The sequence below is a fragment of the Microtus pennsylvanicus genome, chromosome 8, assembly GCF_037038515.1.
Source record: "Microtus pennsylvanicus isolate mMicPen1 chromosome 8, mMicPen1.hap1, whole genome shotgun sequence".
Taxonomy (NCBI): Eukaryota; Metazoa; Chordata; class Mammalia; order Rodentia; family Cricetidae; genus Microtus; species Microtus pennsylvanicus.
The window spans coordinates 23,917,168-23,937,500 of record NC_134586.1 but is presented as its reverse complement, the minus strand read 5'-3'; the positions used below and the strand labels follow the sequence as shown (position 1 = coordinate 23,937,500).

The 20,333-nt window shown below is 46.6% G+C and overlaps 2 protein-coding genes across 5 annotated transcripts in view; both read right to left on the bottom strand.

Moving 5' to 3' along the window:
* Lrrc23 (leucine rich repeat containing 23) overlaps nucleotides 1-1,759 on the bottom strand; it is a 9,713-nt gene extending 7,954 nt beyond the window's left edge. The window contains exons 1-4 of one of the 4 annotated variants that reach the window (XM_075982809.1): nucleotides 1,668-1,759; nucleotides 732-898; nucleotides 525-634; nucleotides 1-120 (exon numbers count right to left, since the gene is read on the bottom strand). The exon at nucleotides 1-120 is cut by the window's left edge and continues 134 nt beyond it. In XM_075982809.1, coding sequence (XP_075838924.1) covers nucleotides 1-120; nucleotides 525-634; nucleotides 732-857 — 356 coding nt within the window. In that variant the 5' untranslated portion in view covers nucleotides 858-898; nucleotides 1,668-1,759. Of the gene's footprint in view, nucleotides 121-524; nucleotides 635-731; nucleotides 899-1,098; nucleotides 1,118-1,356; nucleotides 1,500-1,667 lie in introns of those variants that run through there. The other 3 variants (XM_075982808.1, XM_075982810.1, XM_075982811.1) reach the window with 3 other exon arrangements.
* Nucleotides 1,760-1,932: 173 nt separating this feature from the next.
* LOC142856035 (ferritin light chain 1-like) lies at nucleotides 1,933-2,844 on the bottom strand. The gene has a single exon (XM_075982804.1). It carries the CDS (start codon nucleotides 2,637-2,639, stop codon nucleotides 2,109-2,111), a length of 531 nt encoding a protein of 176 aa, XP_075838919.1. The 5' UTR covers nucleotides 2,640-2,844; the 3' UTR covers nucleotides 1,933-2,108.
* Nucleotides 2,845-20,333: the final 17,489 nt, after the last annotated feature.

Genomic DNA, 20,333 nt, shown 5'->3' with positions numbered 1-20,333 from the left:
TTGAGCCACAGGAGGTGGGTGAGACTGTTGAGTGGCGACAGGTCTGTAATGTGGTTCTCAGAGATGTCCACGTAACGAAGATGGATGTAGGAGCGCAGCAGGTTGATGTCCGTGAGGTCCCTAGGAGATGGGGGTGGGGGTGCGGGGAGATTCACCATAAAGGATAAGAACCCAGCAAGAACCGAGAAGAGATGCTGAGCCGAGGGCAGCAGAGACAGTTTATAAAGGGGGAAGAGGAGGCAGGTGGAGTCTTGTTCTTGTTTCTCAGTGCAGCAATCAAAACCAGAGCCTTTGTACATGCTAGACAAGCCTTCACTGTGGAGTCTCCGCCTGGGCTTGGAGACGTAGCTTCGTGGTAAAAAGGCTTGTCTAGCATGAACAAGGTACAACCTGACCATGGACACTAAAGACGCCTTTCTTCCTTCTCTTCCCATTAGGTCAGATGAGAGAGTCACCAGGTCTAGCCAAAACACTCGGGAATGAGAGAGGGGAGGCTGGCGGGGTTCCAGCTTCTTGGTCCTTACCTGTCTTTAGCCTCTAGCTTAATGTATGCATGAGCCAGTCCGCTGCCAGTCTTGCAGAGTAAAGAAAGCCCTTCCTTCATCATGGCCTCCGTGAGGGGGGTGGGCATCCACTGTAAGAGGAAGGCAGTAAAGACATCTCTTTGCAGCTCTTCTCTAGCCCTCCCCCCCCCAGCCCCCAGCCCCGGGACCCCTCCTCCCGGCTCTCACTTCCTCAGAGACTTCTTCCCCTTCCTTCTTGTAGTCTTCCCACTCCTCCATCTCCTTGTCCTCCTCTTCCTTCTCCAGATCATCCTGGTCCAGCTCAATGTCGTCCAGGTCATCTTCATCCGACATCTTGCTCCCCTCTGCCCTCTGGAGTCAGCTGAAACTCAGTCCTGGCACCGAGAAAAGAGGTCTTAGTTCCCACCCCATCACACCCTCCGGTTCCCTCAACTTCATTTACAGGTACCCTGTACAGCAGGCCACTTCTGACCTCCCACCGCGCAGCTTTCCTCATCCTAGAGAACATGTTTGGGTTCCCAGCCTCTGTTTGGAGGACCCCGCTCCCTCCGGGACACCCTCCCAAACTCCTGACCATTCTGGCCTTCACAGTGGCTCCAACTCTGACCCAGGAACCCATGTTCCTCCTTCCTGGATTCCCTTTGATAGAGTTCTACGCGTCTTCCTAAAATCTTCCCCTACCAGACCCTCCTCCCCTCTTTTACCTACTTACACCTCACCTCCGGGTTCCCCGCCACCCCCAACCCCGTCTCCATTCATTTCTTCTAATGCTATCTCTCTGCTTAACACCATTGCCCTAAGGCGCGGTCTCCAACTCCCCCACCCTGCTCGCCTTCGGAGGGGGTGCAGACCCTGGTTCTCTTCCTCTAGCAGTAGTTACGGAGAGGATTTTGATGCTAAGAGGCCAGGACTACTTTTTTGTTGTTGTTGTTGTTTTGGAAGACGCAACTGGGGGAGGGTAGTCGAAGCTGTATACCGTTGTTATGGCAACGGGGGCGGGATCGCTTGGCTTTGCCGCCTGCTTCCGTTAAGAACCCGGAGTAACCCAACCGTAAAGCACCAACTCCAGTGCCCCTACAGGCACCTTCAACCGGTAGTTCAGTGGTTGCCAAGTTACGAGGCCAAATTCCCACTCCCACGAACCTGGAGGAGACAAGGAGAGTGTCACGCGGCTAATTGTCCGAGGACATTAAACAATGGCCCACTTAGAACAGCGTTGCAGAGAGGTGGGAGGGAGGCGGGGTTGGCCATTATGTCCTTAAAGGGACCAGATGTCCGTTGCAGAGGTTCTTATTGTGCTTTAAGACCATCCCTAAGAAGCAAAGAGGGTTTGGATGAATGGAGAAGCACGAAATGCCAAGGATGGGATCTGCTGCTGCTCGAGTTCTGCTTGTTTGCTATTTTCTTTTCTTTTTTTTTTTTTTTTTGCTGCTTCAAAAGGCTTTATTTTTACTTGGTCCAAAACTTGAGAGGGGCTCCAGGGCGTTACAAAGCTGCCTAGTGGCTTCTTGAGAGGTTCGGGTGAAGGTCCTGAGGCGGGCTGGTGCAGAGCAGAGGTGGGAGCCCCTCGGAAGGAGAGGCCTCCTAGTCATGCTTGAGAGTGAGCCGCTCAAAGAGGTACTCGCCCAGAGATGCCTGGGGCCCAGTAGCCAACCTGCGGAGGTTGGTCAGGTGGTTGCCCATCTTCTTGATGACCTTCACCTCCTTATCCAGGAAGTGGTTTTCAAGGAAGTCGCAGAGATGAGGATCTGTGCGGGCAGAGCCCAGGGAATGAAGATCCAAGAGGGCCTGGTTCAAGTTCTTCTCCAAGGCCAGGGCAGCTTCCATGGCCTCCTGGGTTTTACCCCACTCATCTTGAGATGGCTTCTGCACATCCTGAAAGAGTGCACGGCCTCCGCGATCGTTCTGCAACTTGAGGAGACGCTCGGCACCCTCGCGCTTCTCCTCGGCCAATTCGCGGAAAAAGTGGCCTACACCCTCCAGAGCCACGTCATCCCGGTCAAAATAGTAGCCCAGGGAGAGGTAGGTGTAGGAGGCCCGCAGGTGCAGGTTGACCAGGCGGTTCACGGCAGCCTCCACTTCGGTGGAATAATTCTGACGAATCTGGGAGGTCATGGTTGAGACGCAGTCTGGAGCTACCCGCAAAGAGACGGTGTTAGCTGGTCCTGGGAGCTGAAGGCGGCGAGGTGATGGTCCCGGAGGCTGCGGCTGCAGATGAGGAGCGGTGGAAGCTAACAAAGGGAGGCCCCGGGTCTGTTCCGTCCAAACACTGTTGAAGCAAGACACAGATCCACGGGATCTCCGAAGGCTGCTCTTGTTTGCTATTTTCTGGTAAGCCTCGGGAAGGTGACCTGACAGAGCAGAAGCCCTGCCTTAAGAACGCCTTGCAGGTGACAGAGAGATGGCTCAGAGATTAAGAGCGGTGGCTATCCTCCCAAGATTCCCAGCACCCACACACTCCAGCTCTAGGGAGATCTGATGCCCTCTTCCGACCTCCAAGGGCACCAGGCAAACACATAAAACAATACACATAACATGATAAAATTAATAAATCTAAAAAAAAATGGAGGCCCGGCTTGGAGCCTTGGCAGATGTGCAGTTTAGAAGCCATTTAGCTAAGATTCTGTAGAATAAACTTAACGACCAGCAGCGGTCTGTCGAGTAACTGGTCTTTTTAAGTAGGCCGGGTTGTTTTGAAGTCACTTTTCCTCCTTAGCCTCCCAAGCACTGGAATTACAGGTATGGCTACCAGAGCCCGGACTAATGCTATCTTGTGGAATCTAAAGAAAACAGAGCAATTAGGTGATACAGGAAGATAGGGGACTATTTATCTTGTTACACGCTTTAGATAAAATGCAAATTGGAGGCTGGGTGGTTAAGAGCTTTGGGTCCTTGCAGGGGACTCAGGGGAGTCAATGTCTTTGGCCTCCACGTCCATACCCCCCCCCCCGCCCCCACAGGCAAATAGTTAAATCTTTTTTTTCTTTTTTCTTTTTTTTTTTTTTTTGGTTTTTCGAGACAGGGTTTCTCTGTGGTTTTGGAGCCTGTCCTGGAACTAGCTCTGTAGACCAGGCTGGTCTCGAACTCACAGAGATCCGCCTGCCTCTGCCTCCCGAGTGCTGGGATTAAAGGCGTGGGCCACCATCGCCCGGCTAGTTAAATCTTTTAAAGATTGCAAAGAGGTCCGATTCTGTGTGGGCTGAAAGTCAGGAAGTGTTCCTTTGGATCAGTTTAGATTGAGGAACAAAATCTGTCCATTTGTTGTCAATGAACTGGGGCCTTTGGGACAGCAGGGACTTCAGAGTATGAACACTAGGTTCCCAACAGCTCCATCACTCAATCGCTGTGCGTTCTTCAGGTCATGCCGCACAAGCCTGTATTATCTAAAAATACATATTGTTAATGATGCATGGTGACATGCAGCTGTCAACAGTAGCTCTTGGAAGTTGAAGCAGGAGGGGTTACAGCTTGGACTACCTCAAAATGAGACGGCACACACCTCGAAGGATTAGAGAATTTTCAATAAATGTTTTTTTACTTGGTTGACCCTTCAGTAAAGAAACTCCTGTCCCCGATTCTCTCCTCAGTATTCTCAGTACTGAGATGGTCAAGAAGAAGAAGAAGAAAAAATGAAAAACGATGTTTTGAGATAAGATGTTGCTCTGTAGCCCAGGATGGCCTGGAATTCACTGTGTAGCCCAGGCTGGCCTCAAACTCACAGCGATCCTGCCTCAACCTCTGGCAAGCTGGAATTAGAGCTGAAACAGTAAAAGTTAATATTCTGAAAGCTGGGAGTGCTTTGCAAAAGGAAATGATTACATTAAGCCAGCCATGGTGACACAGTCTTGCAGTCCACAGCACTTTGTCACTGAGGTGTACCAGGTTTTTCTTTTGAGCCTCCAATCAGCTCCCAAATCATGACGCAGAGAATTCTTAATAGTTTTGAATGTTTGGCCTAGTTTAGGCTCATTTCTGGCTGGCTCTTTTAGCTCAACCTGTTCCTCTTTATTTACCTTTTGCCTCAGGGCTTCGCGCTTCTCTTTTCTTCTGCTTCCCTTCCTTTCACTGTTGCTCACAGTTGGCTGGTGTCTGCTGGCTTTTGCCCCAGGCACTTCGCTGCCCCCTTCTCCTGTCTCTTCACATTCCTCTCCTCCTAGAGCCTAGGGCCTAGGTTCTCCAATTTATTCTCTCTGCCTGCCAGCCCCACCTATCCTTTCTCTGCCTAGCTTTTGGTCATTCAGCTCTTTATTAGACCAATCTGGTGCCTTAGGCAGGCAAAGCGAAACAAAGGCAATACAAATTAAACAAATGCAGCATAAACAAAGGTAACACATCTTCACAACTTTAACAAAGGCAACAGAAACAAATGTAACACACTTTTACGTTGTTAAAGTAACATTCCACAACATAAACAAATGTAACACATCTTTGTCTAGTTAAAATGTTATTCCACAACATTGAGGCAAAAGGATTGCTAGTAAATTCAAAACCAGACTAGACCACACAGTAAGGGCAAGGTTAGCCTTGTCAAGGGTACAAGAGTGGAGACAGTTGCTTCCTGTTACCCTCAGCAATCTGAGGAATTCCCTTAATCAGTTAGGGACACAGTGACCACAGGTCAACCCCTGAATTCACGCTTCAATGGGGAAAGTAACCTCAGGCTATCACATGAAATCTCAATTAATCTTAATTTAAGTATAGCAGCTTAAATTAAACAAGACTCAAACATTGACAGCAACAGTTGATAGGCCGGGTGGATGAGGAACATCTCACACGGTTCTGAGAGAGAGAACTAGTCTTTCCCAGGGATGAGCCTCCTAAAAGGTGGTCACCAAGTGGTCAGCCCCAGAAACATACAAGTACCAGGAACATTAAACAGACCCAGCAGGTTGCATTGATATATTTATCTGCATATATGTATCTATATAATGGTAATAATTAGAAAAATAGGAGAGATGGAAGAAAGTGAAGGAGGTAGAAACTGTATAATTATATTTTAATAAAATAAAAATTAATTTAAAATTTATAGCTAGCTAGTATGAAGCAGTGTTTAAATTTTTTTATTATTATTGAAAGATATTTGGAGGTGGGAAGTAGCTGGAAAGATGGCTCAGCAGCTAAGTGTACTGGCTATTCTTCTAGAGGACTCAGACTTGATTCTCACTGCATGTTCCAGGAGAGTCAATGCTCTCCTGTTGCTTTCTTGGGTACCAGGCACACATATGGTACACATACAAACATAAATTCATGTAAAATGCTCATCCACATAAAAAAATCCAAAAAAGATATTTTGGGGACTGGAAAGATGGCTCAGTGGGTATAATGCTTGTCGGGCATACATGAGGATCAAAGTTCAGACTCCTAACACTGACGTTAAAAAATAAAAGTCCAGCCAGGCGGTGGTGGTACACATCTTTAATACCAGCACTTGGGAGGCAGATATTTGAACTCACTTGGGATCTCTGTGAGTTCAAGGCCAACCTGGTCTACAGAGCAAGATCCAGGACAGGCTCCAAAGCTATGAGAAAATCTGTCTTGAAAAACCAAACCATACCAAACATACACAACAAAAACAAAAGTTCGGATGTGGAGGCACACACCTGTAATCCTAGTGCTGGGGAGGTGAAAACAGGAGGTTCACTGGTTAACTAGTTTAATCAAGTCATGAGTTTCAGGTTTAGTGAGAGACCCTGTCTGAAAAGATAAGATAGAGAACAGAGAAAGACACCTGAGGTCCATCTCTGGCCTCCTACGAGCATGCACAGAAACACACTCACTCACACACACACACACACACACTCACACACACACACACACACACTCACACACACACAGAGAGAGAGACAGACAGACAGAGAGAGAGACAGAGAGAGAGAAACATTAATTTTTTAAGACAGGGTTCTCTGTGTATCCTTGGCTGTACTGAAACTCACTGTGTATATCAGGATGGCTTCAAACTCCCAGAGGTCCACCTGCCTCTGCCTCCCGAGTGCTGGGATTAAAGGTGTGCTCCACCACAATGCGGCTAACCTTTTTAATATAATCTCTAGGCTTGCTGGTTAAGAGAGGGAAAGAGGTCTTTGAAAAGAAAGGGTAAGCTCACCTGAGAGCTCCACCCTTACAACTCTTTACCACAGTGGTAGAAAAGATGTTGGTGGTTTGAAGCCATTTTCTTCAAAGGGTCAACAAGGAAGCTAAGCAGGTGGATCCTGGGGCCCCTGAGGGTATTACAGTGGCTGGATCTCACAAGGATGCAGGAAGGCAGAATATCTCTACTGCAAGCCAAGCTAATTCTGAGATACCCAGAAATTGTTACCTCTGTCAGCAATCTCCACAGAGAATGCTGTCAATAGTGTTGGACAGGAATAAGAAAGGATGCGTCTTTGCTGGTGAGAGAGACTTCAGATTGTAGGGAGAGGAAGACTTTGTGTTGTGATTTGAATGTAATTGGCCCCTATAAACTCCGAGAGTGACCTGTTAGAATATGTGGCTTTGTTTGGAGTGGGTATGGCCTTGTTGAAGGAAATGTGTCACTGTGGGAGTGCGTTTTGAGATCTCATATATGTTCAAGCCACACCCCACTGTCTTAGTTTCCTTCCTGTTGCCTGTGGATCAAAAATGTAGAATTCTCCGCTTCTCCAGCACCATGTCTGCCTGCCCGCCACCATGTCCCACCATGATGATAAAGGCCTGAACCTCTGAACTGTAAGCCTCCCAATTAAATGTTTTTTTAATAAGAGTTGCTGTAATCATGATGTCTCATCATAGTAATAGAAACCCTAATTTAAGACACCCTGTCCTCATAATTTCCCCATCTCTCTACCCTGCTCAGGTTGGGCTGCATAGCAAGACCCTGTCTCAAAACAACAACAAAGAGATTAATTCATTGGAGAAGGGAAAGACCCAAGTGATGGGAAAAGGTATGGGTTTTGTCTGAGGAGAAACAGACATATTAGATCCATCTTTGAGTGCACTTTTGTTAGACTTAGTTACTCTGGGACAGGTTTCAAGGGCTAAGTCCCCAGGGCCAAGCCTCGTCTCTGCCTTTTCAAGGGGTTCACAGTGTTGGGGTTAAGTACACATGTAATTCAGTACAATGAAACAGGTGCTATCATACATAACACTAACCAGCAGAATGGGGCTTTTACTGAGTGGCAGGAGAGTTTCATTATTGTTATTATTTCTGTTTTTCATGCTAGAAATGGGACGTAGGGCCCTAAGCATGCTAAGCAAGCATTCTCCCACTGAGCCACACCCTATGCCCATGGAGATCATTTTACAGTATTTGTGTATATACAATATTATATATTTGGGGCAGATTCCAGACAGCGGATGTACCTGTATCACAGGCCTGCTCAAGAAAAGCAGGTGGTTCTCCTGGCTGGAACAGTAGGTGAGTGTGGGGGTGTGTACAGTGGGAGGGAAAACAGAGCTGGATCCCAGCCGGGAACTTGGCCTTTATCCTGGAAGCTGTGGGGAGCCTCTGAAGGTTTTGTTCTGTGTTTAGCTGGCCAGGGCTACATGTACACTATGCAATGAGAGCTAGATTCTCTACCATGCTTGATAGCCTTCCCCCAGTAGCTGGTCAAGTCAGAATATACTTCAGTTACGATGACTCTCATTTATAATGCTAGCACTTGGAAGACTGAGGCAGGAGAATTGCTTCAAGTTCCAGGTCATTTTATTTGGGCTACTTATTGAGATTATGTCTCAAAAAAAAAAACAGAATAAATGGGGCTAGAGAGATGGTTCAACGGTTAAGAGCACTGGCTGCTCTTCCAGAGGATCTGGGTTCAAACCCCAGCTACATGGCAACTCACAACTGTATGCAGCTTGAAGATCTAACACCCTCTCACAGACACACATGCAGGCAAAACACCAATGTACAAAAAATAAAAAATAAAATTTATTTAAAAAAAAACAGACGAAATAACAAAAAGTAATATATTTTTCAACCCCAAAATATATTTACCAGCTCATATATATTTTTTAATATTTATTTACTATTTATTATGTATACAATAGTCTATCTGTGTGTATACCGAAGGCCAGAAGAGGGCACCAGACCTTATTACAGATGGTTGTGAGCCACCATGTGGTTGCTGGGAATTGAACTCAGGACCTTTGGAAGAGCAGGAAATGCTCTTAACCACTGAGCCATCTCTCCAGCCCCCAGCTCATATATTTTGAGAACAAATACATTTACCTTTCTTTTATGTATCCTCAGCAGAATGTATCACAGGTGTTAATAAACAAAGTGCTGTAAATATCTAACAGAGGAAAACAAAATTTAAAATATGAAAAAGCTGGGGACTGGAGAGATGGTTCAGCACTTTGATTGCCAGCACCCACATAGTGACTCACAATTGTCTGTAACTCCAGTTCCTGGGGCTCTCATGACCTCTGACCTCTTCAGGCACCAGACATGCTGTGGTGCACAGACACATGTATGAGCAAAACATAAAATGAACCTTTTAAAAAAAATATGAAAAAGGTAAATGAAGTCAGATCTATCAACCACTACAAGGACTCTGGTTTGAAATTCCTGAGTGTTTAGAGATGAAGCCACTGATGCTGTGACCCTCGAGTGGAGGTCAGAGATCCTCTCCCTCCCCCTGGAGATTCAGTCCTGGAGACTGAAATCAGGTTGTCAGGCTCAGCCTTAAACGCCTTTACCCACCAACCTGTGTTTCCAGTGCATATATGTTCCATTATACATGAATGTGTCACCGGCCTGTGTCACCAGCACATATACATTCCATTGTATTTTAAATTACTCTCTGCACAGCCGGGGACTTCTAGAGATAGCTAGTACATGCATGGTCGGTTTAGTTCTCTCTCTCTCTCTCTCTCTCTCTCTCTCTCTCTCTCTCTCTCTCTCTCTTTCTGAGACAGGGTTTCTCTGTAGCTTTTGGAGCCTGTCCTGGAACTAGCTCTTGTAGACCAGGCTGGCCTTGAACTCACAGAGATCCGCCTGCCTCTGTCTCCCAAATGTTAAGATTAAAGGTGTGCAGCACCACATCCGGTCTTAAAACATCAGATTTTATTTATTGCGTGTGTGGGCATGTGCGTGCCACAGGGCAAGTGTTGAGGGCGACTCACGGGAGTCTGTTCTCTGCTTCCACCATGCAGGAGATTGGAGTCTGCTTCCACCATGCAGGAGTCTGTTCTCTGCTTCCACCATGTAGGAGACTGGAGTCAGGTAGATGTCAGTCAGACTTGATGTCAAACACCTTTACCTGCTGAACCATGTCACTGCTTCCACATTTTATTTACGTAAACATTGTCTTGCCAGGCGGTGGTGGCACATGCCTTTATTCCTGGTACTCAGGAGGCAGAGGCAGGCAAGGCAGATCTTTGTGAGTTCAAGGCCAGCCTGGCCCACAGAGCTAATTCTAGAACAGCCAGTGCTACACTGAAAAACCCTGTCTTGAAAATATAAAAACAAACAAACAAAAAAACATTATCTTTGTTTCTCTGTGTCACAATCTGAGAGTGGCCTTGTTGGGTTGCAGCCAGACTGTCAGCTGCGGCTGCCATTGTCTGGATGCAGGACTGGAACTGAAAGACTTGCTTCTGGGCCGGAGAGATGGCTCAGAGGTTAAGAGCACCGGCTGCTCTTCCTGAGGTCCTGAGTTCAATTCCCAGCAACTACACGGTGGCTCATATATACTCTATAATGAGAGCTGGTGCCCTCTTCTGGAGTGCAGGCAAATGTGGGTGCAGACAGAACACATAATGAATAATGCTTCCATGATGGCACACTCATACAGCTTCGCCAGATCGTTCGTTACTTCTGGCCTTTTCTCTAGAAGCTGAGCATCCTTAGCTGTGATAGCAGGTTCACACAGACCCAATGATCCAAGAAAGAGAGAGAACAAGATTAGAAGTCATTCTGCTTTTATAACTTCATCTCCAGGACCGGGCTGTAACTCAGTAGGCAGAGTGCTTGCCTAGAATGTCTAAAGTCCTGAATTCGATGCTGACACCCCATAAACTTGGCATGGTGCACATCTGTCATCCTAGCACTGATGAGGCAGGGAATCAGAGGTTCAAGGTTATCCTTGACTACATAGATTCTGCGGCCAGTCTGTGATACAAGACAAAACAAAAACAACACAACCGTCAAACACGCTGTCTGGAGGTGCAGGTCTGTAATCCTTGGGGAGTGAGGAAGGGGGATAAAAGGTAAGCCTTGGGGTACAGCATGGAACTTACTGAGACCCTGTCCAGGGCCGAATGTGGTGGTGCACACATTGAATCCCAACACTCAGAAGGCAAAGACAGGTATATCTCTGCTAGTCCAAGGCCAGCTCGCTCTACATAATAAGCCAGACCAGCCAGTACTACATAGAGAAACCCTGTCTAAATAAATGTCAAAGCACACACACACACACACGCAAACAAATAAAAAAAAGAAACAAAGCAAAACAGAAAGCTGGGCATGGTGGTGCATGCCTTTATTGGAGGCAAACGCAGGTGGATTTCTGTGAGTTTGAGAGCAGCCTAGTCTACAGAGTGAGTTCTAGGACAGCCAGGGCTGCAGGGCTGTTACACAGAGGAAACTCTGTCTCAAAAAAAAAAAAAAAAAAAAGGAAAAAAGAAAGAAAAAAGAAAACAAACAAAACAAACAAAGACAGAAAAAAAAACCAAAGCAAAACATAAAAACAAAGCTTTCAGCTTTCATAATACACAGCGTAGTGGTATAGGTTTATAATCCCACAACCAGGAGGTAGAAACAGGAGGATCTCTGGGCCAACAACGCTAGCCTAATAGGTGAGCCCCAAACCAATAAGAGATCTGGTTTCAAAGAAGGTGAAGTGGCTAGCACCTGTCAATGACAGCTAAGGATGTCCTCTGGCCTAACTGTGCTTACACACGTGCTTACCCCACACACTTGAACACACAAACGTGCACATGTACACATGTAAAAAAAATCCGCGTCATCACTTCTACTTTATTAGAAGTGTCTCACTGAGTTTGTCTAGTCAAGAGGAAGGGAGTTAGGCTTTCTTTTCTTTAGGAGGCTGGGTTCGTTATTGACTGTGGCTAAGGGGACAGCAACGCAGTGGAGCCCTCGAGCTGCAGAAGGACTCGTCACTTGTCCGGGGGAGTGTATTCCATCCACTTTCTGAACACTAGTGAACTTGCCATGTGTAGGACATTTTTAAGGGTCTCATGTACCTGAAGTTGGTCTCAAATTCACTATATACATTTGCTATGTAGCTGAGAAAAACCTTGAACTTTATTTTTTGTGTATTTACATTTATGTGTCTAATTGTTTGCTTGTATACACACACACACACACATACATGCAACACATGTGTGTCTGGTGCCCAGCGAAGTCATAAGAGGGAACTGGACTCCCTGGAACTGAAGTTATAGGTGATTATGACCCACCATAAGGGTGCTGGAAACCGAACACTGGTCCTCTGCAAGAGCAAGAAGTTCTCTTAACCACTGAGCCATCTCTCTGGCCCTAACCTTGAACTTGTTTTTAAAAAAAACAGGGTCTCTCTGTGTAGCCCTAGCAGTCCTGGAACTCACTGTGTAGACCAGGCTGGCCTTAAACTCAGAGATCCATCCACCTCTTTCTGCTTCTCAAGCACTGGGATCGAAGGTCTAGGCCACTTCCACCCAGTTGACCTTGAACTTTTGATCTTCCTACTTCCTACCTGACAGGATAGACATTAGTCACCTTGTCCGGTTGCCTGTCTAAGACTTTGATAACACTTTGTTCAATCATGTGGACTTGACCTGGCCAATGTGAACCCTGGCCATTGTGCCCCGGGGCTTCCCAAATGGACTCTGTATATCTGTATATTTGGTGGTGCTGGAGCTGGTGTCCCATAAGCCAAGGCCAACCTCACACAGTTGGTCCTCCTGTCTCCACCCCATCTGTCCTGGAATTACAGCTATACAGCACCACAACCAGACGCCTTTCCTAAGTTCTCTAGCCTAGGAACAGCATGAGACCAAAGTCTCATATGATGGAAAGTTCTGATTTACCTACCTGCAACCATTGACTCTCAGAAGAACTTCTTTGTATTGCTATCAGCCACAGTTCACTTTTTTGTTTTGTTTTTCAAGACAAGGGTTCTCTGTGTAGCCCTAGGTGTCTTGGAACTTGCTTTGTAGAGCAGACTGACCTGGAAAACCACCTGCCTCTGACTCTCACATGCCAGGATTCATGTAGTGCACCACCACCACCTGGCAAGTTTATTCAACTTTAATTCAACAAGAGTAACAAGTACTCTTTTTTTTTTTAAAGATTTACTTATTATGTATACAGAGTTCTGTCTGCATGTATGCCTGCACACCATAAGAAGGCATCAAATGTCATTACAGATAGTTGTGAGCCACCATGTGGGTGCTGGGAATTGAACCTAGGATCTCTAGAAGAGCAGCCAGTGCTCCCAATCTCTGAGCCATCTCTCCAGCCGGCAACAAATACTCTTAACTGCCAAATCATTCTGTTCAACCTCTTATAGAAACAATTTGAGGGAGCTGGGCATGGTGGCAAATGCCTTTAATCCTGGCACTTGAGGGGCAGAGGTAAGCAGATCTGGAGTTTGAGGACAGCCTGGTCTATATATTGAAAGACCACTGGTGTGGGGAGACTCTCACTCAAGTCTCGGGATAACACGATCCCCCCCCCCCCACAGTAACTCACGAGAGACTGTCCTTGCTGCAATCACACAAGGTTTATTGACAGGACAGGAACCAGTGCACTGGGGCCAAGACTCATAACCCACGCAGAAGAGGAGTTCGACCCCAGTAACTTGGGAGAAGGGGTTTTTAAGGGAAAAAAACCACAGCCCAGTGATCCGAAATGGGTAGGGAGGGTGTCATAGAAAAATCTGAAAATACCAGTGATGATCACAAGGGGGCAACTCCCTGTTTCTCAAGATTATTCTCAAGATTACAATCTAACTTTTATCTTCAGCTATTTCCTGAAACACAGTCACTGAACCGGCTAATCCTAGATTTTTGATTCTTCTCTTCTTGCTGGGGGGGGGGGGGGATCTGGACTTATCCAGGTCTTTCACCATCATCTTGTGCTAGTGGATTTGGATGTAAGCTCACCAGTTTCTGCTCCAGTGCCATGCCTGCCTGCCTCCCTCCCGCCATGCCTGCCTTCCTGCCTGCCTCCCGCCATGCCTGCCTGCCTGCCACCATGCTCCCAGCCATGGGGTCATAGGTCCTAACCCTCTGGGACCCTGAGTCCCCAGTTAAACTCTTTCTCCTCTATGTTGCCTTGGTCGTGGTGTCTGCACAGCAACAGAACAATGACTAAGACAAAGTCTAACATCAGACTCCACGGGAAGAACAGACGCCTGTGTGTGGAGTGTAAAAAATGGCTGATCTCAAACTGTGGCTGTGTTTGGAAACGGGAGAATATGCGGCACGTACCGTGACAGCATTTCCACTATATATGCAATGAAGGCAAACCACCTCAGAACAGACTATAAAGTGGGCAGTGGTGGCAAAGCCTTTAATCCCAGCACTCGGGAGGCAGAGGCAGGCGGATCTCTGTGAGTTCAAGGCCAGCCTGGTCTACAGTGTGAGTTCCAGGACAGCCAGGACCGTTACACAGAGAAACCTTGTCTCGAAAAAATGGAGATTACAATAAATTTGTTATTGTTAGTTGGGGTCTTGGCTGCTCTGGCAGGCTGGGCTCTACACCCGCCCTCACTATGAGAAGTAGTAATGGTAAGCAGAGAAAGCTTTATTTCAACGCTGGAAAGAGTAAATCTGAGGTCCAGGTTTCTGGTCTCAAGTTAATCTTTGAGGTCCTGACAGGAGGATTAAAGAGAGAATACTAACTATGAACAGCCAAAATAATGTGTCTGCTCAGATGCTCCGACAAGGTGTTGTGACAGCCTGGCAGAATTGCTGAGCTCTTCCTGGGACACAGCTCCTCCTCTGATAGGTACCAGGCTTCATCCGTTCCTTCCTTTTCATTGAAACAAACAGGGACACACAGAGAGAGACACCAGGGACACTGTCAGGAGGCTCTGAGGCCTCACATAAGTACACACGTGGCTCTCCGCAAGTCCAGAAGAAGAAGCCCTTAGAAGAAACATGTCAACATCTTGTGTGCATTTTTCATTAAGGTGAGTATGTAGCAGGAGCACATGTCTCTGCCTTCAGAGACCAGAGCAGCACACGGGATCTGACCTCCAGTCCTCATGATTATGAAGCAAGCACTCAACTGCTTCATCTACTGAGCCATCTCTCCAGCCAAAAAATGTGTGCTGGCATTCTTTTTATTTTTTATTTACTTATTTTGTGACAGGGTTTCTCTGTGTAATCCTGACTGTCCCGGAACTGGCGCTATGTACACCAGGCTGATCTTGAACTCAGAGATCCACCTGCCTCTGCCTCCTGAGTGCTGGGATTAAAGGCCTGTGCTACCACGGCCCAGTTCCATTCTTTTTTGTTCACAGAATTCTGAAGAGATCAGAGAAAGAAGTACTAGTGGAGACAAGACACTGAGCAAAGGGAGCCTTACACTATACACAGGGGCCGAGGAGGCTAGATTTAAGCCATGGTTCATTGGTTTTTCTGTTGATTTTTAACTTCGTGGCGTGTGTGTGTGTGTGTGTGTGTGTGTGTGTGTGTGTGTGTGTGTTGGAGAATGCTTGCCACAGTGCACATGTTGGGGGGGTGGGGTATCTCCCTTTCCATCATGCGGGTTCCAAGAATCTAACTTAGGTGGCAAGCTTATTGGCAAGTTGCTAACCACTGAACAACCTCAATACCCTTAATATGCTATCATCTACTGTTCTTTTGTGACAAGGTCTTTTATGTAGCCCAGACAGTCCTCTCCAACCCTTAGCCATGCTCCTGTATGGGTCTCTAGACTGCTGAGATTTCAGGTGTGCTACTACACACACACACACACACACACACACACACCCCTAGCGGGTTTTGGGGTTTTTTGGACCGGTGTTAGAAAGGAAGCTCCTAGGGCAAGAATGTATACAACTCAAAAAGCTCCAGGAAGTCCCTGAAACTGATCAGATTCATTAGGCCTCTCCCTGACTGCATAAACTATAAAAGCTGAGAGATGAAGAAAGTTGATGAGCTTCAAAGAAGACTCTGAGACCAGTCAACAGCCTGGAAGAGGTCTAGACCAGCTGAGTACCCAGGAAGGACATCCTGGAACCTGTTGAGCTGCCTGCAGGCTGTACAGTGTACCCCAGGTTTCCAGTTTAGTGAGCTGTCACCCATGCTGGGGTGGGCATTGGTGATGCAGCTGTCCTTGGGTCATGTCTGCTCTTGTAACCCCTCACCCATACTTCTGTATGTAACCCCCAAGAAAACATATTGGTTCACTAAACTGGACTCTGATAGCGCTCATACTTTGGTCTGTCATGGGTTCCCTAGCTGGTGTGCGTAGATGTGTGTGCTGCACACAACAAAGGGAGGGGGATCCTGGAGACTGAGCTAGAGCCTCGCATATGCTAGGTAAGTGTTCTACCGGGGAGCTACTAGTGCGCTCTCTGTCTGTCTCTTTTTCTTTCCAGGGTCTCACTATATAGTCCTGGTTGTCCAGGAACTTGCTATGTAGGCCAGGCCGGCTTCTACTTGCCTCTGCCTCCCAAGTGTTGGAATTAAATGTACCACAACACCTGGCCCTTGTTTTGAGACAGGGTCTGACTAAATTGCTGGACTGTAGCCGAGACTCTTCTTCTGTTCTCCTAGGATTGCATATCTGCACCAGAGTTGGCTTTTTTTTTTTTCTGGTTTTTCGAGACAGGGTTTCTCTGTGGTTTTGGAGCCTGTCCTGGAACTAGCTCTTGTAGACCAGGCTGGCCTCGAACTCACAGAGATCCGCCTGCCTCTGCCTCCCGAGTGCTGGGATTAAAGGCGTGCGCCACCACTGCTCGGCCAGAGTTAGCTTTTTAATGTGGCTCATTTAATTATTTTTAAAAATGTGTTTGGGGGTTTTACCTGCATGTGTGTCTGTGTATATCATATATGTAAAAGGGACTGGGAGGTCAGCACAAGACACCCAAGACCAAGTTCTCAGCACAAAGGAGATGTATTTGCCCCCTGAGTCCCTTCAATACATGCCTAGTAACCACTGAGGTCAGAAGGCGCCAGATCCCCTGGAACTGGGCTTACAGAAGGTTGTGAGTTGCCACGTGAGTGCTGGGAATCAATCCCTGGCCCTCTGGAAGAACAGTCAGTGTTCCCAACTCCTGAGCCATCTTTCCAGCCACTTTGCCATACTTTGAAAAAGTAATCACTGAAAACCCTCCTTCCATTTGGATGAGCCCTTGCTAACAAAATGCTCCTCCCTCTTCTTGGAGAAGCACTATGGGATGAAATGGTGATCCTGGAAGGTCTCCAGTCAGGACCCTTCAGAAGGAAACCCAGGTCCTGAAGAATACCAAGGGTAGAAGAAAACTTGAGTATTTCAGTCATCACTGTTGATACAGGGTACCCCAGGCTTTCTCTTGGCCCCCTTGCCTAGGACTCTTCAGTGCTAAGATTACAAAGCATTTTATTGGTTAAATTAAGGTTTCTGGTGACTAATCTTGGTAGAGTTGGCAGAGCTTAAGAGGGTATGGCTATTGTAATGGGTGTGTTCCTTTACACTTCACAATTTGGGTGGTTGTGGATCCAGTGAGTTTACTTAGGGTAACTTACAGGAGCATGCGTGCGGGACTGTTAAAGGGACACTGGCAATTTACTAAGGTCTGTACCACAGAAGAAACTGTCCTCCCTTTCCCAGTATCAACTGCCTACAAATTCACAAGGAAGGGGGGGGGTCTCCCGAGACCTGTCTCTGAAGTTTTTTGTTTTTTTTGTTTGTTTGTTTTGTTTTTTTCCCAGTTCCAGGAATCAAATCCAAGGTCTAGTGTGTGCTAGGCAAGCCCCCTCCCAATGATCTACCACCCCCGCTATACTGAGATTTCTAACTGTGGGGGAAGAACAGCAGATGAAGAGCAAGGAAACATTTTATCAGGCTGCCACAACTGAGTCTTCAAAACTAACCGGGGGTAAGGCAAGCTTCAGTTAAGATGTTCTCATAAATCTCCCTCCACCCTTGGTTCAGGTTTGGTTCTCCCTACTTCTGGCTTGCAGATAAAACTCGACTGTATGATTCTGTTTTTATTATCTACCTAGCTATCTATCTATTTATCTATCTGTCTATTTTTGAGATGGGGATTTCTCTGTGTAGGCCGGGCTGTCCTGGAACTGGCTCTGTATCCACCTGGCTCTTGAGTGCTGGGAGGGCGCCACCTCGCGCGGCTCGGGTATTTTTTATTTTATTTATTTATTTATTTTTATTTTTTTAGCTAAGGTCTTGGTATATATCCCAGGCTGGCTTCAAGCTCTCCATCATCCTTCTGGCTATCCAAATACCTAAGATTACAGGTGTGCGTCACCACACCAGGCTTTTTCTAACCCTTGCTCACCTCGCCGGCTTTCCTTGGTCAGCTCCCCTCCAAAAGGCCTTCCCTAGCTTCCAGCCCATCCCCACCCAGGTTTCCTCTGGTAGAACATTCCAGACCTGAGTGTTAACGCCCAAAGCACGAGCTGCAGTTCAGGGGAGGGCTCGAGGTGGCAGACTTCTGGAGCCGACTGAGGACTCGAGAGACCCCCCCCCCCCCAGTCCTCCGGAGCGCACACTATGCGCCCACGCACGTGACCGTCAGCTTGAGTGAGTCAGCTTTCCCACTCCATCCTGCCAGTGCGTTGCCTTGGTTACGGGACTAGCACCAGGGGCGGAGGGGGCGGGGCCGGAGCCAGAGGCGGGGCCTGCGGGCGGCCAGTAATCCAGGTTTCTCAGCCTCAGCCCAGTTGCCATTTCGTCCTCATTGGTGAATTCGGAAAATAGACTTTCCTTTCAGGTTTAATCCTTTCTGGTTTGTTTTACATATTACATAATACTATTTGTTTTTCATTGTTGATATACACACACACATATAAATACAACCTGCTGAGTTCATTTAGTATCGCTCGTATGTACGTGTTTTTAGAACTGACCCCTTGGCGTTGGAGAACCCTGGGGAAGACTGATTCTTTTTCAGCAGCCATTAATTGCCTTTAGCTCTCTTCATACAGGGGTGGGGCCTCGTAAGATTTCCCCCCTTTCTCCGTGGCATGTCAGATAGCGCTGTCATTGTTCAGGCCTTATTTAGGCAAACATATTGTTGAAATTTCATTGGTGCGGCTTCCCTGTCCTATATAGACGACACAGTCTCTCAGCAAATGTTCTGGCTCCCAAGTTAAAGGTATATGAACCTTCTGTACGAGTCTGTGAAAACTGAAATCACCTGTCGTGAGAACGAAAGGTTCCGTTTTACAACAGACATGAATGTGAACTCAACAGTGGTCTTATTAAACAGGGAAGAACTTGGCCAGCCTGTAAGATGGAAACTGATCTATGGTCTACTGAGCCCAGTGCTGGACCAAGGCTAGGTGTGTCTTGTTTTGCTTTTTTTTTTAATTTAGATTATACTGCTTTAAGGTACCTTGTTTCTATACAACAGGACTCATCTGAAGGCAGTCCAAGCACTTCATTTGCTTTTGTTTGTTTGTTTTTTGGTTTTTCGAGACAGGGTTTCTTTGTAGTTTTGGAGCCTGTCCTGGAACTAGCTCTTGCAGACCAGGCTGGCCTCGAACTCACAGAGATCCACCTGCCTCTGCCTCCCGAGTGCTGGGATTAAAGGCATGTGCCACCACCGCCTGGCTAGCACTTCATTTGTTATCAAAGCAAAGAAACAGAATCTTTTCAATCTGGAAAAAAACTGGCTTACTAAACAAGGGCCAATAGCTCCCATTTCATATGTACATGCATGTATATTTGTTTTAATACATATTATACACGCACATATATGTATCTATATGCATATGTGTATACGTACATGTATACACATTTATATGTATGTCTATATGTATGCATATGTGTATATGCATGCATATATATAGGTTTTCATATTTGTACATGTATATGCATGGGATTTAAATTATATATATGATATCTAAATATGATTTCAAGACATCAGCATATGTGTATTCGAGAGTCAAGAGATTTCTAAAAGTGGACTAGCAAGGTGACTCAACAGGTGAAGGGCACCCCTGTGGCCATGTTTAATGATTTCAGTATGATTCTTGGCACCCACATGGTTGCCCTTTGACCTTCATCAGTGTTCCCTTTGTTCCAAACAAAAATAAATGCAATAAAAGACATTTGTAAAAGAGGGTCATCCAATTCTAAAGTTACTACAGTTCCACCGAAGTTCAAGTGATTCATCTTTAAAGAAAATTGGCAGCTCAGCATGGTGGTACATGCTTGTAATCCTAGCACTTGGAGGACGATCAGGAGTTAAAGGTCATCCTTGGCTACGCACTAGTCAGAGGCCAGCCTGGGCTACACGTGATGCTGTCCCCCAGAAAACAACAACAACAAATCAAATAAGTAAACAAACACAAAAACAAGGACTGGAAAGATAGTTCAGTGATTAAGAATCCTCTGCTCTTCTAGCAGTCCCATTTTCTTTTTAAGTTATTTAACTTTATTTTATGTGCATTGGTGTGAAGGTATCAGAGCCCTGGAACTGGAGTTACAGATAGTTGGAAGTGGCCATGTGGATGCTGGGAATTGAACTCGGATCCTCTGGAAGAACAAGCAGTGCTCTTAACTGCTGTGCCATCTCTCCAGCACTAAAGCAGACCCATTTTTAATTCTCAGGACCTACATGGTGGCTCACAACCATCAGTAACCCCAGTCCCAGGGGAGCCAACACCTTCTTCTGGTCTCCGTAAGCTTTGCACCCATATAGTGCA